Here is a 26,189-nt window from a genome sequence, read left to right on the forward strand (position 1 = left end):
TCATAGGAAACAAGAGTTTCTTTTTTTTTTTTTTTTTTTTTTTTTAGGAAACAAGAGTTTCTGAAGAATGATAGGATCCTAGTGGATGAGGAAGAGAATAGACCATCTTGAGCAGGAATGTCAGACTCCCTTGTCTTTCCCAAGTTACTCCTTGGTCTGGAGTGTTAGAACTATGGCTTCATGAAGGTGGTGAAATAGGAAAGTTCAGGGAGAACAGGAGAACTTAGCCTGAGTTGTCATGAACACCCAAATTACTATCTCTCTGGGCCTCAGTTTCCCCATCTCTCAAATAAGGGCTGGACCAAATGATCCCTAAAATAGCTTCCAGCCCTAACCTCCTTTGGGGTCTGATTTTTAACAGGAGACAAAGGGGAAATTGTGCATAGATTACCCAGGTCCCTCTCCCCTCCTCTCCACCACAACTCACACCAAACTTCTCCTTGAACTGCTCCTGTCCTCAAAAAGCCTTGAGCTCCACAAATGAATGTGTTGTTAATATTGGCTCACAGTGCTTCCTGGTCAGTGGCCAACATTGTTCTGCTCCTTGCAGGGGTCCCACCAATCTTGTTTGCCTCCGCAGAGCCTCAGCCTGCCTGGAAGATGCCGAGATCGTGCTGCAGCTGCCCAGGGGCCCTGCTGCTGGCCTTGCTGCTTCAGGTCTCTGTGGAAGTGAGTGGCTGGTGCCTGGAAAGCAGCCAATGTCAGGACCTCACCACGGAAAGTAACCTGCTGGTATGTGGACTGTGGCTGCCATCTTGGTTTGGGCATTGGATGGGACTGGGGCTGGGACTGGGACTGCACAAAAGAAAGGGGCGTGGGGAAGGGGAAATTCATTCCCAGAGATATGGGTAACTCAGCTCAGGGTAGGAACAGATCTCTAAGGTGGAGTCAGAATTGAGCCAAGGAGGGGAGGAAGCAGCTTCAGGGAGATGGGTCTGGTCCACAGTTTCTACTTAATTATCTTCCTGCCCTGTCTTCTTGTATGATGACCCACTCCATTAAAGCTATTTAGAGATATTGCTGTTAAAATAATAACAGTGACAGTAACAGCAATAATAATAATTGTTTCCTCTATGGATTCTACATTTTCAATCTTTTAGACATTTTATTCCTTTTTAAATAACCTCGTATCACTTGACATTTTCATTCCCCTTCTACTACCATTTACAAAGTCAGCTAGGTCGTACTGCAAATCATCTCTAGTGGGAGAAGGAAAAACCCAGGTGCCATTTTCCTCTAACTGGTGCCAAATGTCTCATGCTTCTTCCAGAGGACTGGCCAACAGTCTTTCCAGAAGCATGTAAAGGCCCTTTGTGCCAGGCTGGAATTGTGTGTGTGTGTGTCTATTGGGAGGCATAAATGAGAAATTATACCAAGTTAAGGACTCAAAGACACAGCGCCAGTATCAGTGACTGAGTTCCGCTGCCAGCACCTTCCTGGTGAGGGTGGAATGTACATCACTACATTCTGTGTGTTTTGTCAATGAAGAAGCTAGTTAAGGTGAAGAGAGAGAACTCAAAAACACAGAGCAGGTTTCATGTGCAATATAAAATAGAAAGAAAGAGCCCAGGGAATGCTGTTAGTTCTATTTCAGAGACAGACCCAAGAGACCCTTGATTGGAAATACCCACTGCATAGCCTCTCCTGTTGAGAGCCCATCAGGGAAGGAGAAGTGACCACAGTCAGAGCCCACGAGTTCTACCCCAGCTCTGCCACCGAAAAGTCGTGGAAACTTGCCAAGGTCCTTTTACCTCTCCGAGCTTCCTGCTTCGTTATATGTCCAGAGGAGAGGAGTATGAGATAGTTTTTACTTTCCACTGTTAATATTCAGCAGCATCGTAATTCTAAATCCCCGGAGTATGAAATTCCCAACTCAACAGAGTGGGTGGGATCCTTCTGTTTCCTCCTTTGCAGTCCCAAGTAACTGAAAACTCAAGGCTGCAGCCTATAGGTCATTTTCTCAGGCAAATGTGTACCATAGTGGAGTTGTCTGCTTACAGAGAGCAGAGACATATGCTCCATGACCCATGCTCCATGGCTCTTTACCCCTCCCTCCAGTCAGAGTGAGGTAACAGGGACGTGAACTACTCCCTCACAAAGCTCACTGATTGGGGAAAGTACTGGATCAGCTCAAAAGACTTGAAAGAACCAAAGAAAGTGCCAGATGGCATGGGAAAATTTTTGAGGCATGATACAGGGAGATGGCTGGGGTAGGGCATGAGTTAGATGTGCAGATCACTGGGGAAAGGTGGAGGCATTATTGAAAATACAGGCTCTAGAAGCCAGACTTCTATTCCTCCCACCTGAATAGATTCTCCCCCAAATTGCAGCCCAATGCCCCTCTCAGACTCAGACTGAACCATGCTTATTTATTTGATTTATTCAATATTCATTAAGTGCCAACAACTACCACCCATTTACCATTTATTGATCAGTGCCTATATATCATGCATATTAAGGTAAGACAGTGACCCTGCTCACCAAAGCTCTGGGATAAGTAAGCCAACGAATGGGATGGGGGTATTTGTTGTAGCTGCCAGGCAGAAGAACCCGGGGGTACAGGGGACACAAGAGGCGATGAGTCTCGGACGCCCGCGGGCGCCAACAGGAGGGGGAGGCCCGACGTCCTGCCCGCACGTGCTGAGGGCCGCGGGCGCAGCGCGGGGGGCGGGGCTGCCGGGCCAGGCGGCCCTAACGCCCCGCGCCCGCGGCCCTCCCCGCAGGCGTGCGTCCGGGCCTGCAAGCCCGACCTCTCGGCCGAGACGCCCGTGCTCCCTGGCAACGGCGACGAGCAGCCGCTGACCGAGAACCCCCGGAAGTACGTCATGGGCCACTTCCGCTGGGACCGGTTTGGCCGCCGGAACGGCAGCGCGGGCCAGAAGCGCGAGGAAGAGGAGGTCGCGCTGGGCGAAGGCCGCGCCCCGCTGCCCGAGGGCGGCCCGGGGCTCCGCGGCGATGGCGGCGAGGCCGGCCCGCGCGAGGGCAAGCGCTCCTACTCCATGGAGCACTTCCGCTGGGGCAAGCCTGTGGGCAAGAAGCGGCGCCCGGTGAAGGTGTACCCCAACGGCGCCGAGGACGAGTCGGCCGAGGCCTTCCCGCTCGAGTTCAAGAGGGAGCTGGCCGGGGGGCGGCCTGAGCCGGCGCTCGGCCCCGAGGGCCCGGCCGGGGGCGTGGCGGCCCTGGCCGACCTGGAGTACGGCCTGCTGACCGAGGCCGAGGTGGCCGAGAAGAAGGACGGCGGGCCCTATAAGATGGAGCACTTCCGCTGGGGCAGCCCGCCCAAGGACAAGCGCTACGGCGGCTTCATGACCTCCGAGAAGAGCCAGACCCCCCTGGTGACGCTCTTCAAAAACGCCATCATCAAGAACGCCCACAAGAAGGGCCAGTGAGGGCGCCGCGGGGCCCCAGGCTTCTCTCCCCGGGAAGTCGACCCTAAGGCCCCCCTCTCCTCGCCCGCCCTCCGGCCGCCTCCCAGCCTGGGTGGGCTCCTCGCTCAGGCGGTGATAGGCCGATAGGCAGCCTCTTAAAGCCGTCTGTAGTTGGGAAATAAAACCTTTCAAGTTTCATGTCTGACTCCGACTTTGAATGTCCACTGGGTGAATAAAATAAAAATACATGTCCATCAAAAAAAGAGCAGCGTGTGTTGCTTGGAGGGACAATGGTTTCCACGTGACCACATGGTAGTATATTTTATAGGACACAGTGGGAATGAAAAGAAAATGTGCCCCCGCCCCCCATGGGTCTTAAAGGGAAGCGTGCAGGAGCTCCCCTCTATTAAAGAACAAAAATTCAACTGAGTAAATCTGAAGATCTAATTGGCTTTATTAAGTGATGAGTCTAAGTAGCATCCCGTCTAGCAAGTAGAAGGAAGCTCAGAGGAGTTGTACAAGATGGAAGGTTTTTATGGGAAGGAGGGTTGGGTGAGAAGGTTATTAGCAAAAGAAAGAATTGTTCAGGGCAAGGTCTTTCCCTTAGAAAAGCAGGGGGGTCTCATGCTGATTACCTTTTGGGGTGCGGGTGTGTGATGTGTGCATGCATGCCCACTGTGCATGTCTGCACGTTGAGGGGGGTGGGCGGCAAATGGAAAGGACCCATGTGACAAGATTACCTGATTGGTGCTTATCAGGAAATTCCTGATTAAGGAATTAGATTTACATTTCCCCGGGTGGGGGTTGAAACTGCAATTAGGTAAGGTATTAAGCCCCGGTTTGGTGACTTGGCCTAAGTGATACTATTTTGGGTCTGTGGTTTTCTTTTTAACATATCTGAGAGCCAGTCCAACATTGGTTGAATCTCCCTGTTACTGGGGGGCGCTCTGGGCTGTGAGGTGGGAAGCTGTGGTAATGTCTCCCCGAATCTGGCTTTCTGTGTGACCTTAGGCAAGTCTCTATACTTTTCCAAGATTTGGTTCTCTCATCCATCCACCCCTCTCTTCCTAGTGTGAGGATTAATGAGAAAATAGATGTGATCTTTTTTATCACTGAGAGGCTACGTGTGACAGCTTAGGGTGGGTAACAGTTCAGATTGATTGCACTCCCAGGCTACTCACAAATACTGTCAAACACTTGTTCTCACCTACATAGACACTGCCCCCCACCCCCACCCCGGCCCCATGGAGACACATCTGTATAAATACAACACAATATACACGGATGCTTCTTCCTGTCCCTCAGGCTCAAGCCTTCATGTCTCTGTATTCTCGCCCTAGCTATGCCCAAACTCCTCCCCATGTAGCCTAGCTACAGCCTTTCTCTTTATTATACTCAGTGCTTGGCCTCGACTATCCCAATAGCTTCCTAACCAACAGGTGTCCTTGTCTCCAGTCCCTCTCCTCCCCAACCCATCATGCACAAGTTTTTCAGATTAATGTATACAAAATCTTACTTTCCTCACATTCCCTGGTTCAAGAACCAAAAGTCACCCCACCCCAATTTGCCATCAATGTCAAATTCTGGGCCATGGCATGTAGGACCCCTGTCCATCAGCTTCACTCTCCTTACCAAACCCCATTTCCTATGTTTCCACCGACTGGTCTCATTCTTCTTTTCCCTTCCTCCTTCACCCTCTGCCTGGAACTCCCCACCTCCCCCCACCATTTTGAAACCCTTTTTAAAACATGAGCCCAGGCTTGACTCCAGTTCTGCTGGGGAACTTGTGATCTCTTCCAGCTGAGTCTCCTCATTCTCAGCCCTGGAGGGCACATAGTCCAGCTCGAATGGCAAGTTCCTAGCTGCATATATTCTTGTGTTCAGGGAAACTCCAAGGTCCAGAGGGCAAAGGCTTGGGGTTGTGTTTCTTTCTTTTCTTTTTCTTTTTTTTTTTTTAAGTAGGCTCCATGCCCAGCACCCCTGTTTTTTTTTCATATGTCCCCATGGAGTTTGTATAATGTTGGGGCCATGGATTTACAGCCACACACATTTACAATTCACAAAAAACTCACAAATACTTATATACACACAGAGATCCACACATACATGTCAGTTGCATTAGACATACCAGTGGATGGTAAAGATCATATCCAGCTGGGAAACATTTGTGTATGGCTCCTGCACATAGACCCCCATATTTTGATGCTCTAGGAGTTCATAATTAAAGAAAACTGGAATGCACCCTGGGAAATCCTGTGTGAAGGGAACCAGAAAGCCCGATTCTTAAGTCTAAAGTCTCCCCCACAGTGGGTTATATAATGGGGCTAGAGTCTAGTCACTGTGATGAAGAAATGGGCCAGGCTTTCCCATCTGAGGATGCTCCCATGCTGGGAATCCTGAGCTTCATGTTTACATCTTAGTAGCATCTTTTCCCCCACTCTCCTTCCTTTTTAGGTGAGTAAAGTAATGGTAGGTGGAGGTGGCTAAATGTCAGTAGTTAATGTTGGTATTTTCAGATCCTATTTGCATCCCCAAAAAACCACTTACTTTTTTTTTTTTTTTAAAGATTTTATTTACTTGACAGAGAGAGACACAGTGAGAGGGGGAACACAAGCAGGAGGAGTGGAGAGAGAGAAGCAGGCTTCCCACTGAGCAGGGAGCCCGATGCGGGGCTCGATCCCAGGACCCTGGGATCATGACCTGAGCCGAAGGCAGACGCTTAATGACTGAGCCACCCAGGTGCCCCAAAAACCACTTACTTTAAAGAAATCAAATACACAACCATGTGGTGACAACATTAACATTTATTTGAAAAGGGCATCATGAAGACTTATTGGGAAATCATGACTAATAGTCCTAAAGAATGATCTTGCTGAAGAGTCCTTCTTCCTACCACCCCCCCTTACCCCCGCTCCTCTTTCCCCTTTCTTAAAATAAAACTGATTTGATTCAATGAGTTTAAAATACAGAAAACTGCCATAGGCACGAATTCTGTGCTCCCATACACCTACGTCAGCTGTTATGTACATATATTGTCAACTAGGAACTGCCTGGCACACACACGTGTGCCCGTGGGCACATACACTCTCAGCCAGGTCATGAGGGTCTAGATGGACACAGACACGTTACGATGCATGGGTAATGCTGCAGCATTTGTGGGTGTACAGCTCTGCACGCCACAGGCCAGAATCGACAGTCATGGAGGAAGAGCTCAGAAGGGGAAAGCGATGGCCTGAGGCCCTAAGGTCCCCTGAAGGAGAAAAGACCTGGTCAGCCTGGCCGGTGCTAGAGGAGAGCACAGAAAACTGCCCTCTGACCCCAACAGGCCACAGAGCCCCGTCTACAGTCCCCATGTCTTCTCCCCACTCCCCCAGGGGCCAGGCCCACCATGACCATCCTTCCACAATCTTCAGACCTAGGGTCACTTTAACCAGAAGATTTCTAGGGGATGGAGCAGCAGCACGTGCCCTAAACCTCCCCAGACACCAGAAAGATACCTTGTTTCAGCAGGATCTGCCTTCCAGCGTCTATGGGTTAGGGGAAGCAGGCACGACCTGATCTCATGAGCCGTCCTTTCCCACAGACCCCCAAAGGCCAGTTGCCATTTTATGGTCACAGAGAACGATTGGGAGAAATGGCCTCACTTCCCAGTGACATTCTCTGTGACCAGGTCAGAAGGCCTGGGGACCGTGCAACAGCAACTGGAAGCTATCATGACCCAGGGGCCCCCAGAGAAGCCCAGCGGTCAGACTTTGAGCTGTTTTAAGGTACCCCAAGCTGCTGTCATTCTTAGGCCAACTGAAACATGGCCTCTGGGACCCAGACCACCCAGGGCAAAGGGCAGCATGTATATGATCCTCATACTTTCCAAGCACTGTAGATGGTCCCAGCCCCACCTCTTCACTGCCCATCCATCTGTACTTGTGTAGGAAGCTGGACAGAGGACAGCATCTGAGGGAGGACCTTTTTAATTCTTCTCACCTGCTTGGGCTCCTCCTTTGGTGAGGAGGCATTTAGGAGTCAAGGAACTACTTATCTCTACTTTTCAGAGAGAGGAAAATGGGAACAGGCATAGGGCACTGGGGATCCTATAGAAAGGAAAACAAGGAGCCTCCAGGATCATACTGGTAATTTCTGCTGACTTGCTTCTTACTCACATGATTCAACCAAATTAACAGAATCTCTAAATCATGCCTTAAGTTCTGCCAACAGAGTGCTAACCAAACCTACCCCTTGGCCATGAAGCAAGAGTCCTCAGTAGTCTAGGGAGCAGCTGGTTTGGGTGGGCTTGCTGGCTCTAGCCAAACAGAGACAGGCAGCAATAAGGGTCGGTCACAGGACACAGGGCAGCCAGACGCCAAAGGGCTTGGAAGGCAGTAAGCAGTGACTTTAAGCCCAAGGCCAGGGCGCCCACCACGCTCTGCTTTGCCTCTCTCCCTGGGCTCGTGGGAGGAGGGTGTCACTTTCTGACTCTGAGGCATATTTGGCTAGAATCCAGGTTCTCCTTCATGTCAGCAGGCAATCCAGTATTCTACTGAGTGTAAGTTTTTAAATTGAAATGGAGAAGAGGGCACTCAAGGAACGGCTAGTTCTCCAGAAGAAGCACATCTTTGCTAAGCAGTTGTGAAGTAAGGAAAGAGCTGCTTTGGACAGAGACAGGGGGGAGTGTATGAAGAATGGTAACCCTGCACCTGTTTCTTCACTCTGTTCCTGGGGTGGGGAAGAGGGAGAGGCATCTGAGTGGGCCTACAGATCTCTGGTTCTAGTGCTGGCTCTAGAAAGAGGCTCCAGGGCCATGATGCCCCGTGTCAGGACCAGGACCCCAAGGGCAGGGCTCAGGTTGCAGCTGCCATGGGGTAGACCCTAAAGTCAAGTGGACACAAGAAAGAAACAGGGTTTCTCATCAAAGCCAAGCAGGGGATACAGACGGAAAGATCCAGTAAGGAAAGACATGTTTGTGGCTCAAGATTGAGATGTCCTCTAACGTTTCTTCCAAAGGTTATTTGCCTTCACATTTTATTTTAAATTTTCTTAATAAAGAGATAGTAAGGTAAAGAGAAGTCTAAGTTCATGCTTATAAATTTGGGTTGAGCATTAGCCAAGAGCCAGAGCCAAAAGCCGAAAGTGGGGGTGGGGTGGGGTGCAGGAGCCCTGCTCCTTGGGCCTTGTAATCATGCAGGCCATCTGGAAGCCACAGGCCCATAGCACAGAGGCACCGACCAGGGTGGAAACTACAGAACGAGAGTCAGATAGCCCCCCTATTCAAAACAGCTATTGCACATGTAATGGGAAAATGCCTATGTTAAGGTTTTCCCAGTTCAGGAAAATACACCTATTTATCCTCATAATCAGGCTTTCATTGTTTGTCTGTGCAAGGCTGTGGGCAAGGGTGTGACCAGACGGTGTCCCAAGAAGCCCCCTCCCCTTAGCAGAAACATCCTGCTTCTGACTCTTCCCCATACTGCCTAAAATTGTACCCTCAGAAGGGATTCCTTTGGGTCAAGAAATCTACTCATTCTCCCTCTTTTTAAAAAGCAAATTCTCCAGGGAGGAATCATTTGACCATTCACACCTTACTGGGAGTTACATCAGCTCAGAAAAGTTATGGAAAGTTTTCCTGGAAGAGAAGAGAAGGGCTATTTTGGACCGTAGGGTGCTGCCATGGGAGGAGACCCAGGAGGCCATGGAGGCACAAAGGACCCCGACGGGAGGACGGGTGGGGGAGCAGAGAGAGCACAGCAGAAGGCCTTCTAGCTCTGCAGCAGCCCCTCCTTTGCACACAGACAGGCAGGGACCTCAGGGAAAATGGAAACCCAGAACCCAAAGGGGTCTCCACTGCCTCTCCCCAAGCCTCAAGTCTGCCAGTTGGCATTGATGTCCTGACTTTGTCCAAAGAGTGAAGAGATCATTCCAATGTTAGGTGCTGGATCCTTCTTTCCTTGAATGAAATATCCAAAAGGTGGACTCTGACATCCTTGAGGGGCAAAATGCTATCCTCATAACCCCCTCCCCTTCCTACTCCCCAAACCAGGCTGGGAGTCTCTTGCATAGGAAGTGGGCAGGCCTGGGGGCCCTTGCATTTCCTCTTTCTTTTGAGCCATGTGGAACCAGATTTTCTTGAACCAGATTATCTCATTCTGCCCTCCCTCAACCCAGAGGCTGTAGAAACACGCTAGGGTCCTCAGAAAGAAAGGCATCGGAGAGAAAACTCAACTTAGAGAAACATCCAGGAGGGGGAGAACCATGGGAGGACCCAGCAAGCTCCCTGGCAGTGAAGGAGGTGAGAAGCTGCTACAAGGGATGTGGCCTTGCCCACTTCTGCCCGCTGTTCTGCTCGAGGGGGCAGGCCCGGCCTGGGGAGAGCCAGCCCCCTCTACAGCCAACCTGCCCACCCTTGATTTTTATCCTTTCTTGCCTTGCGTGGTGTCTCAACTGCAGTTCCTGTTGGAAGGGCTTGATATGAATTAAGAACAGAAAGGATCACAAGGACACAACCAGCAGGGCGAGCAGGGGAGTGGAGGGAGAAGTGGAGGCGGGGAACACTCTGGAAGAGAGCAGGTGCCTCCCAGCCTTGCACACCACTGCTTTCCCAGAGCAGCTGGGAGCTTGCCCGACTTCCTCCTGACTGCAGTCCGAGGCAGTCCGTGTCTCTGTCTAGTTCCCTCCTGCAGGGTTGGCAGCTGTGCCCCCCAGGCCCACCCCCAGGAAAGCCCTTCCTACGCTACACCAAGCAGGAGCTTCTCGGGATCCCCGCCTCCCTCTGCAGACCCCCATGGTTCTCAGCTCCTGGTGGACACAAAGGAGGAGACAAAGGGTGGGTGAGATGCTTATTGGCCCCAGAGGGGCAGGACGCCGATCTCCCTCAGGGAAGACAAGGAGGAAGTGGGAGGGCTGAGAGGGGGCCCGAGGCTCCACCTTGCGTAGCTGGGGAGGTGCTTTTTCTCTGAGACCCCAGTTTGATTTCCATGCCATGGGAGTGGGTTGTGAGGGCGAGCCCCTCCCTCAGACCCCACCCCTCCGAAGCGCTCCGTCTTCTGAAATTCAGTATACGCACAGATCGGGAAACTTCATCTCGTAGACGGGGATGGAGTGGTTCTGAGGCTGGCCATAGGCTGCGGTGATGGTGCCTGATGGGCTCGGAGGGGGCCTGGGAAGGAGCACATGGAGGAGAAAGGCGTGAGAAGGGGGCTCTGGGGTCCCACCCCGTGCAACCAAAAAGAGCAGCTAATTTGGGTTTTTGTTTAACAGGAACCAGAAACGGTCACTCCATGGGTTCCTGGGTTCCAAGTTCTAGAATCTTCTAGACTTCACTTGAAGTCTAGCTTCACTGAAGGCTCTACAGTGACATTGTTGCTTTAGAAAGTGCCAGCCTGGGACACTAGGACCCCTGGCTCTTTTCTGGGGCTCACTGTGCTGTCTCTTTCTCTCTCTAGTCTTGCTTTCCCTGTCTGGGAGAGCTGGTGGCTGAGTCCAGCCCTGGAGACAGGGGCTGCAGGCAGGGAGGCCTGGAGACAGGGGCTGCAGGCAGGGAGGCCTGGAGACAGGTGTGAGAGAAGGATTCGGGAGCAGGGGTCCCCGCCCAGGCCTGCCACTTACCGGATGGTGATTTCGAAGATCTGATTGAGTTTGCTCTGTAGCAGCGATGCCTAGACAGGAACAGCAGGAAGTGAGCTGGGGGCTCCCCCACACCCATGCCCGCTCTCAGGGGCCCCGCTGTCCGGAGAACCCGTGGAGGTGGGGGGCAGTTGCAGTCTTAGGAGGGGAACTGGTGTGAGCTCATTCCTGGAGCTTATCTGTGGATTCTGGCTGTGGGTTCAGATCAGGCAGGGCCACCCAGGAAGGCCTGCTGGGGACAGCACGGAGGCCGGGACCCCCAGGAGGGCCTCAGCAGGCAGTTCTTAAAAGGGCCCTTAGTTCCTCCAAGTGGGCCGTAGGGCTTGCTGGGCATGTAGAGTCAGGAGGCTCAGAGCTAGTTTCGGATCTCTGCTTAACTTCCAAGAAGCAGCTGCGCCAAATTGGTGGGTTAGGGAGGATGCTCTCTCTGGTCCCTTCTGGCTCCAGCTCAGCCCACGTGTACAGAGAGTGAGACTGTGCATGTGTTCAGGAATGGGCCTCAACTCTGAGCTCATGAAATGAGCAGCATCCACCTCTGGAGATGGGACAAGAGGTGAGGATAACATAGGCCCAGACAAATCTATAGGTATTTACATATCCTATTATATTGTTATTATATATCATGATATACTAGAAATAGAGATAATACATCTTATGTAATGGAAAAGAAAATAACATGTATTTTTACTGAGAGGAAAAAATTACAATAAAATGGAAGTTATTTGTAGATGTGGGATGTTTACAATTATGTTTCATTGTTACTAAGATGGCCATTGTGACTAACAAATCCTAATCAATTTCAAGAAATGCATAGACATGAGTCTTTCTTTTTACTTATTTGGCACCTTTTCTTTCAAATCTCTTTTCCAGGGCCAGGCTGTTCCATTCCCCCTGCTGGGGTCCCCTGGCTGGAAGTGGGACCCTGTTGCAGATGTTGCCCATCTGTCCTCTGCTGCAGCTCCTTCCCCTCTCATCGGTAATGAGATGAGCATAAAGGCATGGACCTCACAGAGTTGTCATGACAATGACATAAGCTGATAAGTGCTCAGTGCTAGTTACATACGTGATATTATAAGCATCAGAGTCTGTCTGTCTGATGCAGGAGCTTTTGAGGTCAGGACTTCCTCCTTACAGGGAAATTACAAGATCTAAAGGAGTGCATGGCTGATAGCCATGCCTTTTGGTTCTTGGGGGAAACGATGTAGTGCCAGGGCATTGGTGGGATCTAAACCCTAATTTCTGGGTGACAAAAGTGCCAAGATCTCCTAGAAACTCAGCCCTGCTAGGGCCCCGAGGACTCACCCCTGTTATGGCTCACTCACCCGGGCCCCACAGTGTGCTGCGATCTCCTCAAAGGGTGCCTTCTGGAACTTCTCCACCACCTGTCGCCGCCGTTCACGTTCCTGCTCCTCGACTGCCACGCTGTCCACTGCGGCATAGAGAGCTGGGTCAGCCCTGACGTCCTGCCCCACTGGTGCGGGGCAAGATGGGTGGGCCCCTCCAGGGGAGCACTGTCCGTGAGTGCCTTCTGGGCTCTGCCCTCTGCTGATGAGCAGGGCGTGGAGGGTTTGGTGCCATTACTTGGGCCCACGAAGGCTAGATCTTTTCCTGCTTCGGCCTGAGGCTCAGCCCCTTTCTTCGTGGAAGAGTTTGAGAACTAGTTAAGTGGACCCTACAGCTGGGCTTTTAATGCCCCGAGCTGCTACAGCACCACTAGGACTCTCAAAGGAAGTTCCTGGAGCAGAAAGTACTCTGGCACTAATTTGAAAGGGACGTCAACAGTGGAAAAGCCAGACAGGTCCCAAAAGCCAAGACAAGAGCTTGGCCCCTATGGCCCAGCAGTCCCAGGTTGTCCAGTTTAAGGCTTCTGCATATTCCTTTTGGTCTCCAAAATGAGTCAGCAAATATAAAGAAGGGGGGTTGGTGAGATATGTTCACACGTTAAGAAGGCAGAGCAGGGGGCGCCTGGGTGGCTCAGTTGGTTAAGCGACTGCCTTCGGCTCAGGTCATGATCCTGGAGTCCCTGGATCGAGTCCCGCATCGGGCTCCCTGCTCGGCAGGGAGTCTGCTTCTCCCTCTGACCCTCCCCCCCTCATGCTCTCTCTATCTCATTCTCTCTCTCAAATAAATAAATAAAATCTTTAAAAAAAAAACAAAACTATTGCATATTGGAAAGTTGCTAAAAAATTACATCTTAAAAGTTCTCATTGCAGGCGCCTGGGTGGCTCAGTTGGTTAGGCGACTGCCTTCGGCTCAGGTCATGATCCTGGAGTCCCGGAATCGAGTCCCGCATCGGGCTCCCTGCTCGGCAGGGAGTCTGCTTCTCCCTCTGACCCTCCCCCCTCTCATGTGCTTGCTCTCTCTCATTCTCTCTCTCTCAAATAAATAAATAAAATCTTAAAAAAAAAAAAGAAGGCAGAGCAGTGTGCGCATTCAGAAGGAATACTAGCAGGGACAACCCAAATTGAAATGGTTTGGCATCTGAGTATATAATTTGTCATCAGTTATCAGTTACCTCATTGCCCCCTAATCCAGATAAAGGAGGTACTACTGCATTTTAAAATCTGTTGCCAATAACTATTAATATGATTTATTCTTCATATCTTTCGTTGGTCAACTTGTTACCATCCACCAAAAAAATCATCTAAGTATCTATACAAAATTGCCTCCCTTCACCTCTGTGCTGAATCCCGCAGCAGGCTGCACACACCCCTGCCTCCCCCAGGACCCAGCCCAGGCCTCCCCGCCAACTTACCGATGGCCTTCTTTAGCGTCTCATAGGTGATCTCCTCGGCAGGCACTCGCTGAGGGAGAAAGGACAGAAGTGCTCAGAAAGGTGGGGTGGGGTGGGGGGGTGGCTCTGGCTTCCTCGGTTACCGGGCAGCCCCTTCGCTTCTCAGAAGAATGTCCCCATGGGCGGAAGCTCCCCCAGGACACCCACATTCTCACCAGGGTCTCTGAAGCTCCCCCAGCAGGCGGGCACAGAGCTGCCCACTGAAGGACAGCAGTGAGATGGACGGGGGAGGCCCAGTCCTCAACAGCGTGCGGGAGAATCACCTGAAAGAGCTCGCTGCCCTCCCCGCCCCCCCTCCCCCTCAGCTTGTCCCATTAAGCCCCATGGGAGCAAAGCCCTGTGAAACTAAAAAAAAATCTTCAGAGAAAGTAACAGAAAATATTGGCAGCAAGAGGAAGCAGTTGGCAAATACCTCAAATGTAAATTTTAAGAACTGAATAAAATTTCTGAAGACTCAGGATATCAAATTATCCACTGAGGTGATTTGAGTATTGACTTAAAGGTCAGACATGCTGAGCTTGGCTCAGGGACCTGGGTCACAGGATCTCAGCCCTCGCAGAGCCTATTAAAGGAGGTGGAAAATAATAAACTCAAAGAAGGATTACTCCATGGATGGTGGCCTCAGGCCAGAGGCTGAAACCCGTGAAGACTTTGAACTAAGTCCCAGGTATTCCCCAGTAGACTCTGAGCTCCCTGAGGCAGGATTCATGATTCACTCCCATCCCATTACTTAAACACAATGTTAAGTGAAAGAAGCAGACACAGGAGAGAATGACTTCACTAATAGGAAGTTCAAGAAGTGACCTAAGTCAGGCTAGTGGCTCCTTTTGGGAAGGGGGTCTCTTGGGCAATGACAACGTTCTCTCCCCTGATCTGGGTGTGACTGCACGGATACATTCCTTTAGTGAAAATTCAGAGCTGGACTTTCCTGATTTGTTTAGCATTCAGCAAATGCTAGTGTGAGGAGGAAAGGCCAGAGATGTAGGTATGGGCTACAGTCATTTACGAAATATTAAGTGAGCGCTGAGTATGTGCGGGCTCTCGGCTGGTCACGCGGTAGAGATAGCACAGTCTGTCAGCGTGGGAATGACACGCAGAGAGAGCTGGGCTGAGCTGTCAGTCACTCCGAGGATTCAGCCTCTGCACGGCCCTCCATGCATCCACTCAGCACCGACCAGCATGTGAGCGGCCGGGGAACCGTGTGGTGGCCCAGAGAGACAAGGAAGACTGGTCAAGGGCGGGTAGAGAGAGGCTTATGGAGGAAATGGGACACAAGCTGAGCATGGAAGGGTAGGCGGTTCATGGGCACAAAGGTGCAGAGGAAGGGAGTCACACGGGGGATTACTAGCAAAGACCTGGAGCCGGATGAGACCACACTGTGGGCGGGGGGGGGGGGGGGGCGGTTAACAGAGCAGCCTGGCCCGACACAGAGGCTGTCTGCCAGAGGGCAGCCCAGTCTAGAAATGGCTCTGAATGCCAGGCACTGGGTTTGGGATTTGACCAAACCAGCATTTATTGATCAACTGCTATGAACTTGGCATTTAAGGTTACAGGATTCTGGCAGGGCACGGTGGGCGGAGAGTGGAAAGAAGCATAGCGTGGCTGAAGGGCACGGGGTGGAGGCCCCCACACCCCTGCTGTAGCTATCAGGCTCCCCCTGAGCTAGGGGGACTCTCCAGGAAGGAAAGGAACCCATTCTGGTGATCCAGGGGACACTAGAGAGTAGGAGGCTCTGTACATAGGCAAGCATTTCTCCTTCTCCTTCTGCGTCACTTTACTCAATTCCTGAGGGTCCCTTAACTCCTGGGAAGGGAGAATCACAACTATGGGGGGGACAGCAACCAATTCCCGCCACAGTGCTGACACGGTTCCCTGTCCTGCAGAGCCGGCAGGCCTTGGAGGACACCTGGTTCAACCTCATTCCACTCTTCCAATTCGCCTGAGTCAGAGCTTCCTTCCTTCCAGGGGAAGGTTCCAGAAAAGTGCCCCAGTGAGAGAAGAGTTGGGAAAGTGGCTGAGGGCACAGTTAGAGGGAGGCTTGGTCCTGACCCCAACGACTTCTCCTTGCTCTGATGCATCTGGGGAAAGGCTCAGGGTTGAGGCTGTCCCCCACAGCTACCCCAGCACCAATGGGCAGAAACTGTCCCAGTTCTCCCCTCCCCCCATGGGCATCCTCCTCACTTCCTGCTGAGGCTTCCTCACGTGTCTGTCGATTCCCTGAATGGTGGGAGACCCCGTTAACATGAGCGTGCTGCATCTTATGGCTTCAACCCCTCATGGACCCTTCCTCTCCTCTCTGCCCCGCTCCCATATTTCTTTTTCATTTGTAGGAGTAAGTCAGGTCTTTCCACTGTGATTCCTTCTTCTCTCTTACTCATGGGCACATCTGCTTTATTTTCTGAGGTAGAAGTAATATCCCCAGTTAACATGGACAGAAATTAGATATTCACAGCCCCCAAGAGAAAATCGAAGAGAGATCTTCAAGCTGCAACTCTGTCTTTAAAAAAAGTACCTCCATTGATCTATATGGAAGAAACACGGTGAAAGCTATTCTCGCCCTCATCTCTCCTGGTAGGTCTTCCAGTTTCCAACACGGAGCACATCTGCCTCCGGTGGAAATGGGACATGATGTTGTCATGGGAGTGTGGGAGTGTGTGTGTGTGTGTGTGTGTGTGTGTGTAGCGCATATCATTTTTCCAGATGGAAATATCTATGATATACATGATGAGAGACAGTAAGAAAATGGGATATTTGAGGAATTTGCCTTCCATGCAACTTTAAATGTGCTGTGCAGTTAAGGGAGCCCGGAGCCGGGAGTGCCTGACTGCAGGGGGGCAAGAGAAGGTCCCCTCCCCTGGGGGTGCAGGACAGCACATCACTCACCTCCTCCTTCTCTGGGCTGTTCCTAGATTCTACCTCCACCTGCAGGGAAATGGTTTCTCCAATACTCTTCCTCTTGGATAAGCGATCCTCATCTGGGAAAGGAAAGCCAAGAAGCTAGAGTTCCCAGTGCTCAGAGCGAGCCAGGCTCCTCACACCTTTAGCACCATCTCCACCCACCCTCCCATCGCCCCCACCTTTGCCTGGCCCACAGCCCTCTGAAGGCTCAGGACACACTGAGGCTACAGCTGGTTTTTTGAAGGCTGCCGGCCTCCTCTGCCCACCTTAGGGTGGTGAGTTTTGCTTTTATGGCTAAGATCTTGAAATCATCGATAAGCACAAAGAAGCTGCTCATGACCAGAAAGCACATCTCAACTTGCACGAGTAGCCGTCACTTGGGGAGCATTTCCTAAAGCGCATTTACTCTGTGTGCGTCTCCCACCAGCCCTCTAAGGCAGGTGTCGTTAATCCCTATTTTCTAGTCAAGGAAAATGAAACTCAGAGATGCCAGGAGACTGGTCTGAGGATTTCCAGGAAGTAAACGGCAGAGAACTTGCACGGCCCATGTGTGCTCTTTCGGGCTCCCGGGGGCCTCTCCCGTCCACCGGCCAGCCTGTCTCATGGGCCGCTTTCTCCCAAGGATCCGGCCCTGAGGAGAAGAGGTGGGGGGAACCAAGAGGCTCTCACCACAGATTTCTACCGCGTTTGTCCACTCCTGTGGGACACGCCAGGGGCACACAAGTCCCTGACACTCAGGCCCTGTCCTGGTGAGGAAGAGCCGAGGCAGGCTCGGAAGTGCTCCCACAGAGCGCCTACCTGTCAGCTGAGGGATGTAGGGCAGGCAGAGCCTGTCGGAATTGTAGCCGCTGCCCCCCAGGACTTCGCTGATCTTGCTCTGGCGGAAGAGGAACTCAATCACTACTCCGTCAAGATTCTGGGACAACCTGGAAGACACAGAAGGAAAGGGGCAACCAGAGGAATTTCCTAATGACTTTCTTTATTATAAAAGGAACACTCATCCTACAAAATGACAGAGCAGCAGAAGGAAAAGAAAATCACCATGGTCTCACTTTCCAGAGACAACATCTTTACACTTTGTGCAGAATCCTTGGGTCACTGACATCTATGTGCACACACACACACACACACACACACATCACCACACCCCCTGAATTCCTGTTCTGTGATCGATTTTATCTACCGACGGCACAGTGCGCATTTCGCATGAACTCTTCTTCCAAACCGCCGTGGTGGAAAGGCCATCGTTTATGAAGCTACCCCCTATTGTTGGACATTTTTTTTTTCACAGTATTTTCCTTGAGTTCCTCTGAGGCTGACGTGACACAGACTGCAGTCCAAGGATGCCACCTGGATGGATCCAGTGTCTTGCAGGAACGACTCCTCCCGAATGCACGGCCCATGGGCTTGGCCAAAGCTCCCGGAGGTCACGTCACATACTCTATAGCACAATGTACTGACATGGCTCAAGGCGTGGATTATGGCCCCATGACGAAGGTCACAGTTGACCCAGGACATCTGGGCCGCAGGCAGGGTCCACTTGTGGCCCTTGAGCCCATAAAGGTCTCAGCCCCTGGATTCAGACTGCCCCCACCTTCTCACACAGCTGCCTGGAGTGTCCTTGACCACGTCCCAAGTGTGCTCCTCACCTGGGCCTCTCCACAAACACATCCTCAGGGAGCATGTATGGAGCCTCCTTCTTCCTGGTCTCTATCACCTGGAGTTGGGAGGAACCACATAAGGGCTGGGGTCGACAGGGGGGAGGAGCTCCGAGCAGGCAGACGATGGCTCTCCCCTCCCCTGCAGGCAGTTCCTTCCTCCCACAGACTCCTGGGCAGAGCACCCTGCGGCTGGGCTTCTAAGGGAGAAACTCGGATCAACCCTCACAGCAGCCCGAGAAGCCCAGGCGGGCCGCTCAGGCCATCCCCAGTGACAGGTATGCATCAGGTGTCCTCCAAAGGCAGGGGACTTAGTCCCCAGGAGACGGCAGCTTCTTGCTCCTGTGCCCTATTCCTATTTTCTATGTAAACATGGAAAAGAGAGTATAGATCACACCATCCCCCCAACCCAGGTGCATGAAAAACATCCTGATGGCCAGTCACAGGCGGAGGTCCCCTCAGTACCCTTGGCAGATTTTTTTTTTTTTTTAAGATTTTATTTATTTGCGAGAGAGACAATGAGAGACAGAGAGCATGAGAGAGGGGAGGGTCAGAGGGAGAAGCAGACTCCCCGCTGAGCAGGGAGCCCGATGCGGCACTCGATCCCGGGACTCCAGGATCATGACCTGAGCCGAAGGCAGTCGCTTAACCAACTGAGCCACCCAGGCGCCCACCCTTGGCAGATTTTTGACAGGAAAAGTGAAAGTCCGCGAGACGGTGAGAGGCGGGAGGGTGCAAGTGCGGGCAGGAGTGAGCGAGCCAAGCTGCGGCTGTTGTCCGAACAGGATGTCTGGGCATATGGCCTTCCTGTGCCCCCTACTGGCCCATGCTGGGGGGCACAGTGACACGGCACCCTCCCCCTGTCCCCCAGCACCCCAAGCCAGCTGAGACCCGAGGTTTCTCATTTTAGTTCATTTTGCTTATTTTAAAGTTAATCCTAGATATTATATCATTCCACCTATAAATACTTCAGTATGTTTTAAAATGTCTTTTGGGGACAACTGAGAACATTTGATTATAAACTGGGTATTAGATAATACCGAGGCATTGTTGATAACTTAATTAGGCATGTTAATAGCAGAATGATTATGTAGGAAGGTGTCCGTATTTTTCACGCACAACACTGATACCCGTAGGGATAAAATGATAGGATAGCTGAGATTTGCTTTGAAATAAGACAAAGGGGGGGCGCCTGGGTGGCTCAGTTGGTTAAGCGGCTGCCTTCGGCTCAGGTCATGATCCTGGAGTCCCGGGATCGAGTTCCGCATCGGGCTCCCTGCTCGGCAGGGAGTCTGCTTCTCCCTCTGACCCTCCTCTCTCTCATTCTCTCTCTCTCAAATAAATAAATAAAATCTTTAAAAAAAAAAAAAAAGAAATAAGACAAAGGGGAAACGAGATAAAGCAAACGTGGGAACACCTTCCTGTTTCATCTGCATGATGGATATACGGATGTTCATTGTTCTCCTCACACTGCTTTGGTGATATCTGAAAACTTTCATAATAAAAACTTTTTTTAAAAAAAAGGAGCGTTAGTCCCAAATGACAAGAGAGGCGTGTGTAGCCGGGCTTCTGGGAGCGGGGGTGGCGCAGGGGGGTGGGGAGGAGAGTGGGCAGGTCGCAGGGGAGGAAGGGGCCCAGGTTCCTGCCTGTGGCCGGCCCCCCGTGCTATGTGGTGTCACGCAGCACGAAATGCTGCTTCTAGTAACTTCCCACTGTCCCTCACTGTTCCGTCAACCCTTCCTCAATGCCTAGACTAGGCACGGGGCTCGCGCAACGAAGGACAAGTTGTTCTGGGGAAACCCAGAGCCGAGGGCCTCCTGAGCGCTCAGGGCGGCGAGGACACCAACCTCATGGGTGTGCTGGCAGAAGGCAGGGACTGCTGTGAGCTGGCTGATGAGGTTCAGGTAGGCCGCGCCCAGAGCGTAGAGGGCACAGCGGTTGTACACAGGCAGGTTCTCTTCATTGACCTGGGCCACGTCCTGTGGCAACAAAGAGAGGCCTTGGAGTTTTCCAACTGACAAATTATATCGGTGCCCTGACCCCCGCCCAACCTCTCCCAACCTTCTGTAGAGAGGGCCCATCTCTTTAGACTAAGCCTTTTTCAGCATTTGTCCCATAACTTCCTGGGAGACATAAGTCATCCTTGGGAAAGCAGAAGTGAATCATCCCGAGAACAATCCATGAGCTGGGAGCTCGTAAGTGCTTGAGTAGAGGGGTGATGACCTCATTCTCCACTATGCAGTTCCAGCTTTGGTGACCTTGACTGTCCAAACCCTCATCATTAATCCTACCTCTAGGATGCTGTGTCCTTGAATATAGGCCTTGAATGATTCTTGGGGGACGGGACTGGTTTGCTAAACTGGGTCCACATGTTAAGTTGAAAGAGTTGCGACAGTTACTAGGGATGGGGATACAGAGGAATCTCAAATTCTAGAGTGAAGACAATCATAGCTGCTGGGTTGGCCTTGCAAGATTTAGCACGGGTGGCCTAAGATTCTCCACCACCGAATTCCCAGGTTTGCCATCATTCCTGCTCCTAAGTAGGATCTGAAGCCACCTAGCTTCAGGACCCTGGAGACGCCGGTCTTTTGAGGTCTGAACGACCCACCCCAATCCCCAGCATCCTTGAGAGTACACTTCCACCCAGAAGGACTCTGGAAGTCTGAAGCCCTATCTAGTGAACACTGGCTTTCTAAGAGTCATGACAGAGGCTTGTTGAATCTCCAGGTCCCCACGTGTGGGAATACGTAATTTTTCATATGGGAATATGTAGTTTTCATAAGCGCTTGGGGTAATTCTGAGGCACAGCCAGGCTTGGGAACCAGACGATCTACAGACAAAGTGTGTTTTGGGATCACTCAGGGTTTATGAGCACCCTCTTGGTATTCCTTGGAGTCATACTAGGGACTAAAGGGTGTTTTTGAAAGATCCTGTTCCCTGGGTCTCCTTTGGCCTGAGGATGGGCTACAGCCATGAATGAAGCATTCTTGGGTGGTTCCCCAAACAGAACCATGGCTTGTGGTCCCTGGAGGAGCGGGGAGCCAAGGGTGCCGCATTCCCGGGCTCTGAGACAGTTGCTGAGCAGCCACTCGTCGGTGGTCTCGTTAGTGCCCGGCCCACCTGCTCCCCTGCCCCGATCCCACCCCCCACGTGCTGCCCACACCCGGCCCCACCTGAACGGCCAGCACCAGGCGGATGAGGTCCACCACCACCTCCTCATTGGCCAGCTCAATGCTGACGAGAGCCAGCAAGCTGTAGAGCGCCTCGTAGTGCCTCTGTATGTTCGTCTCCTCCTTACAGCTCAGGTAGATGTGTCTGTAGAGCTGCTGGGAGTGCTGGGCATGGGGGAAGAGGGGCAAGGCCGCGGCGGGGGGGGGAGGTGGAGGCGGGAGGGGCAAGGAGAACGGGAGGAAGACCACTCTGTGGGTGGTGCAGTAGCTGTGTGTACCCCCCCTCCACCCTCAGGGAGAGGGAGTCTTCTCTCTCTCTCTCTTTTTTAAGTTTTATTTATTTAAGTAATCTCTACACCCAACGTGGAGCTCAAACTCATGACCCCGAGATCCTGAGTCGCACGCTGATCCCACTGAGCCAGCCGGGCACCCCAGGGAGAGGATGCCTTTAAAGCAGACCCCAGTGGAAGCAAACGTGCAGGACACGTTTAGAGAAGGGTGGACGCGGTGAAACCAGCAACAGAAGCTGCTGCCCAAACCCAGCTGGGTTTGGGAGAACACAGCCTGTAGCCCAGCCCGGGCCAGGCTCACCAGCAGTGCTCCTGACTCTGGCCTCGGTGTTGAGTGTGACCCTGGGGGCTTGGCCCCACCACCCCCGAGGGGTCGGCTGGTCATCCTGGCTAAGCGTGCTCAAAGAGGGAGAGAGCAGGCCTGGGCACAGGGGTCAGCCCTGACTGGGGGGGCTGGGAGGTGGGGGTCCACAGAGCCCGGCCCACCTGGGGTTCGCTGGGGCTTAAGGTCACACTGGCTAACCTTCTTCATGAAGACGGTGTCCTGTCGGGAGCACTTGTCCACTTTCAGCTTCAGGACAGAGATGTCACTGAGGGTACTGGGAAGGGACACGAGAGGCCACCTTAGCCCTGTGCAAGGCCAGTCAGAGCCCAGGCGGTGTCACTGGGCTTTATCCCAACATTGTTAGTTGGGTCCCAGCCTCCCACCCCCTGCACTGGTTCTTAGCCCAATCTCCACTTTCCTCAAGCTCTCAACCGCTCTGTCCTGCCCACTTTTTCTTGTCCCTTTTTCTTAAATACTGATCCAGATTATTCTCTTCCTCCCTTCCCCTTCCCCCCAGTCTTTACTGACAAACCTGCAGCCCCCTCCCTCCTCCCCACCCGCTAACTCCCTTTAGTACCTGCTCTTCATCTCCCCCATCTCCAATCCACCCCCTGGCTCCCTGGGAAAAGCGCCCTTCCATCTCTCCTGCCCCCACAGGACCCCAGGGTCAATGTCCGTGATCAGCTCCTGGTAGTTCCCACTGAATAATGGGAATTGTCCTCTCACCTGGGGGTGAGACCTACCGGCAGTCTTCTCCCCCTTCACACACCAACTGGAGGGGAGACCCCAAGTTCACCTGATGGTAGAGAACTTGTGGCGGTTGCCATGACGATCAATGAAACTGATGAGAATCTCTAGAACGAAGAGGCGGATCTCTGCATCCTCCATGAGAGCGGTGGAGAGAAGGCGGTCCAGGAAGTTGCTGGGCAGGGCTGACATCATGTTGTTGCACTGGAAACCTGTGGATACCTGTGAGGGAGCCCAGCATGGCCGAGCTTAGGAAGGCTGGTGCTCTCAGTGCGGTGAGGAGATGGACAGCCGCCGGCGGACCTGGGGTCTAACGCACCCAACCTCTCTCAACATCTCCCAGCCCAGCTCCCTTGTCCTCCACCCGAGGCCCTGGACACCTGAGGCAACTTTTCTGAACACGCCAACAACCACCTGGACAAGTTTTAGGTTGTTAAAAGCAAGCAAGGGGTAAGCACTAGAGGGTAGGAGGAGCCAGGGAGCCTCTGAACCTAACGTTCGGGCCATCAGGGCCCAGCTGATGAACACTCACCACGAACACAACGCTGCATTAAGGGCACGGACAGTCACACAGAGATGGAGGGACAGTGCAAGAGCTTACGGCTGGGCTGAGGAGCCACAACGCACGCACATGCAACACCCGTTTCGTGACATCTCTTCTAGGTGCTCATACTGGGGGTCTTCGGATTAAAGCCAGTGGGCGTCAGTAGACACAGCATCCACGATGTTGTTAAAGCATACAGAAGCAGCAAAACAACCCCAAAGTTTATAGCAGCAATGTCCACAATAGCCAAACTATGGAAAGAGCCCAGATGTCCATCGACAGGTGAATGGATAAAGAAGATGTGGTATATATATATACAGTGGAATATTACTCAGCCACCAAAAAAATCTTGCCATTTGCAATGACGTGGGTGGAACTAGAGGGTATTATGCTAAGCAAAATGAGTTAATCAGAGAAAGACCATTATCATATGATCTCACTCATATGTGGAATTTAAGAAACAAAACAGAAAATCATAGGGGAAGAGAGGGAAAAATAAAACAAGGTGAAATGAGAGAGGGAGACAAACCATAAGAGACTCTTAATCACAGGAAACAAACTGAGGGTTGCTGGAGGGGAGTGGGGTGGGAGGATGGGGTAACAGGGTGATGGACATTAAGGAGGGCATGTGATGTAATGAGCACTGGGTGTTATATAAGACTGATGAATCACTGAACTCTACCTCTGAAACTAATAATATACTATATGTTAATTAATTGAATTTAAATAAAAAAACAAAAGCAGCAAAATAATATTAATTGTTAAGTCCATATTGCAAAACAATGCCTTTGATGATTCAGCAAGCCCTAGGGGATCTAGCAAAGCCTGGTGGCATCAATAGTAAACATCAGCTGAAGGGGAATGTGAGCGCCCCCCAAACTGTCACCTTGATAAGGAGCTGGGTACAGTGAGGGTAAACTCAGCAGAAATGGCAGGAGTACACAGACCAAGGAGGTCACCAAATGTGGGCAGTACCAGCATGAAAAGCCTTTATAAAAACACAGGGACATGAACGGCGTGGGCTCAGGAGAGGGGAGGCAAGGCGTGAATGGGAGTAAGTGGGGTGTGCAGATCAGCATGGCTGGAACAGAGACTGGGGCTGAGGGCTGAGATGGGGAGTCAGGGAGGGGAAGGGGCCTGGGGATCTCCCACCGTTAGTCTGAGAAGTTTGAAATCTGGAGGCACATCCATTCTACACTGACACCTACTATTTGAAAAGGAGCAACATGTGGGGAGCAGCATTTCTAGAAAATTCTTCTTGTGGTTGTATGTATGATTGGTGAGGACAGATGACAATAAGGGCAACCATGAGGGGAATCTAGTTGTGAGATGTCCAGAGCTTAGGCAGTGCTGTGCGTAAGAATCCCTGGGGAGCCTGTTACAAACAGATTCCAGGACCCCACTCAGACCCATGGCTCCAAATTTCTAGGGAGTCCGTATAGATTTTAACAAGTTGGTCATGAGATGGCATTTGAGGATAATGAATCTGGACTCCAGTGATGGCTGCAAAGATGGAAAGAAGAGGAATGTAAAACACCAATGAAGGGAGAGATAGAGGCTGGGGTGGGCCCAAGTGCTGAGGGGGAAACAGGTGGAAGGGACCTAGGGAGGTACTTGGAAGGGGAAAAAAAAGCAGGAACCAAAGATGCCATCCCAATTCAGAGATAATGTTTGAGTGACAAGGCTATCAGTAGCTGATAAGGAAACTTTGTGAAAATTAGGAACAGTGTCCTGCCTGCTCTGGGTGATCCAGCTCTGTGGATGCCCAGACTGCTAGTGAGTGTAACACAGGGTGGATTTCAGCCCCCTAGTCACCCTTCAGCTGGGGCTATTTGTGCAGTGTGCAACCTGCACAACTGTATGTGGTAGCCTTCTCTTGGTCCCTTGGAAGGAGCTGCCTCCTGTAGAGGCAGAGCAGGACTGGGGACAGGAGAGGCTCACCTGAAGGAGGGATTTCAGCAGCATAATCTGGGTCAGCCGGTTCCTGTTCTCTCTGTAGACCAGAGACACAAATACTCACCAGGATGGTGATGTGGGCAGAGACCCCATGCTTGCCTGCCCAGTTCCCCTTGTGATTAGATTCTCCATGAGGCTTGTTACCTAGGGCAGTTGACTTCCAGAGCCAGGAAGCAGACCAGAGAATTAATGGCTTGCCCCAAAGGTGGGAGGTAGTTATTGGTGGGGCACCCTGAGGAATTGTTGTGGGATCCAAGGCCCCCACTAAAGGCTGCTGAGGGACTTGAGAGTAGAAGAAAAGTGAGGGCAGGACCAGGGAAATTAAAGTGGAGAAATGAGTCCTCGAGAAAACACGGGAAGGGAAGCTGGGGTGGAAGTTTGGCCGATAAAGGAAAAAGGGGAGCAGGGCTGGTAGGCTTACCCTGTCTTGCCTGTCTCCATGGGATGATGCAGGGAAGGCAGTGGGACCTTGCTCATGATGAAGAGGATCACCTCGGAGCGCTGATAAGTGGGCAACGTGCTGGCAAAGGAGCCTGCAGGAAAGAGATGGGGGACAGGGGTGGCCCAGGTGAGGCTGCCAGCTGCCAGGGGCTCCGCTCGGCCTCGCAACTGAGCAAACTGCTGCCCAGAGTGCGGGCTGCGTCTCTAGGGAGACAATTAAGACGGAGAGGGAAAACCTAGACGACGCCAGAGGCCTCCTCCCGCTCCGGTGGCTTCACTTGGCATCCCGCAGGCTGCGGTTAGCGCCTCTGGGAAGGAGAGGGGAGCGCCAGCAGTGCTAAGCCAGGAAGGCTCTGAAGTGAAGAGCTCTGCAAGCTGGAGAGG

At 52.0% G+C, this 26,189-nt stretch overlaps 2 protein-coding genes across 9 annotated transcripts in view; one reads left to right on the forward strand and one right to left on the reverse strand.

The window, feature by feature from the left end:
- Positions 1–567: 567 nt before the first annotated feature.
- Positions 568–3,566, forward strand: POMC (proopiomelanocortin). Its single transcript, XM_081832222.1, has 2 exons — positions 568–732; positions 2,724–3,566. Exons 1-2 carry the CDS (start codon positions 601–603, stop codon positions 3,387–3,389), a joined length of 798 nt encoding a protein of 265 aa, XP_081688348.1. The 5' UTR covers positions 568–600; the 3' UTR covers positions 3,390–3,566.
- Positions 3,567–6,154: 2,588 nt separating this feature from the next.
- Positions 6,155–26,189, reverse strand: part of EFR3B (EFR3 homolog B) — an 89,236-nt gene continuing 69,201 nt past the window's right edge. For 4 of the 8 annotated variants that reach the window (XM_081797112.1, XM_081797110.1, XM_081797107.1 and 1 more), the window contains 14 exons: positions 25,786–25,897; positions 25,350–25,401; positions 22,914–23,086; positions 22,316–22,391; positions 21,506–21,667; positions 20,180–20,311; positions 18,324–18,391; positions 17,473–17,600; positions 16,660–16,751; positions 13,738–13,786; positions 12,305–12,411; positions 10,965–11,014; positions 10,423–10,515; positions 6,155–7,665 (listed from right to left, as the gene is read on the reverse strand). In XM_081797112.1, coding sequence (XP_081653238.1) covers positions 7,623–7,665; positions 10,423–10,515; positions 10,965–11,014; positions 12,305–12,411; positions 13,738–13,786; positions 16,660–16,751; positions 17,473–17,600; positions 18,324–18,391; positions 20,180–20,311; positions 21,506–21,667; positions 22,316–22,391; positions 22,914–23,086; positions 25,350–25,401; positions 25,786–25,897 — 1,337 coding nt within the window. In that variant the 3' untranslated portion in view covers positions 6,155–7,622. Of the gene's footprint in view, positions 10,516–10,964; positions 11,015–12,304; positions 12,412–13,737; positions 13,787–16,659; positions 16,752–17,472; positions 17,601–18,323; positions 18,392–20,179; positions 20,312–21,505; positions 21,668–22,315; positions 22,392–22,913; positions 23,087–25,349; positions 25,402–25,785; positions 25,898–26,189 lie in introns of all 8 variants that reach the window. The other 4 variants (XM_081797106.1, XR_014138300.1, XM_081797111.1 and 1 more) reach the window with 4 other exon arrangements.

This window comes from Leptonychotes weddellii, chromosome 10 (genome assembly GCF_054177405.1).
Source record: "Leptonychotes weddellii isolate Sample4059 chromosome 10, ASM5417740v2, whole genome shotgun sequence".
NCBI classification, from domain to species: Eukaryota; Metazoa; Chordata; class Mammalia; order Carnivora; family Phocidae; genus Leptonychotes; species Leptonychotes weddellii.

Bases quoted from the DNA above. Each gene is read 5' to 3' on its own strand.
- POMC (XM_081832222.1), top strand. From the start codon at position 601: ATGCCGAGATCGTGCTGCAGCTGCCCAGGGGCCCTGCTGCTGGCCTTG. The intron at 733-2,723 runs GTATGTGGACTG...CCCTCCCCGCAG, and splicing joins CCACGGAAAGTAACCTGCTG to GCGTGCGTCCGGGCCTGCAA.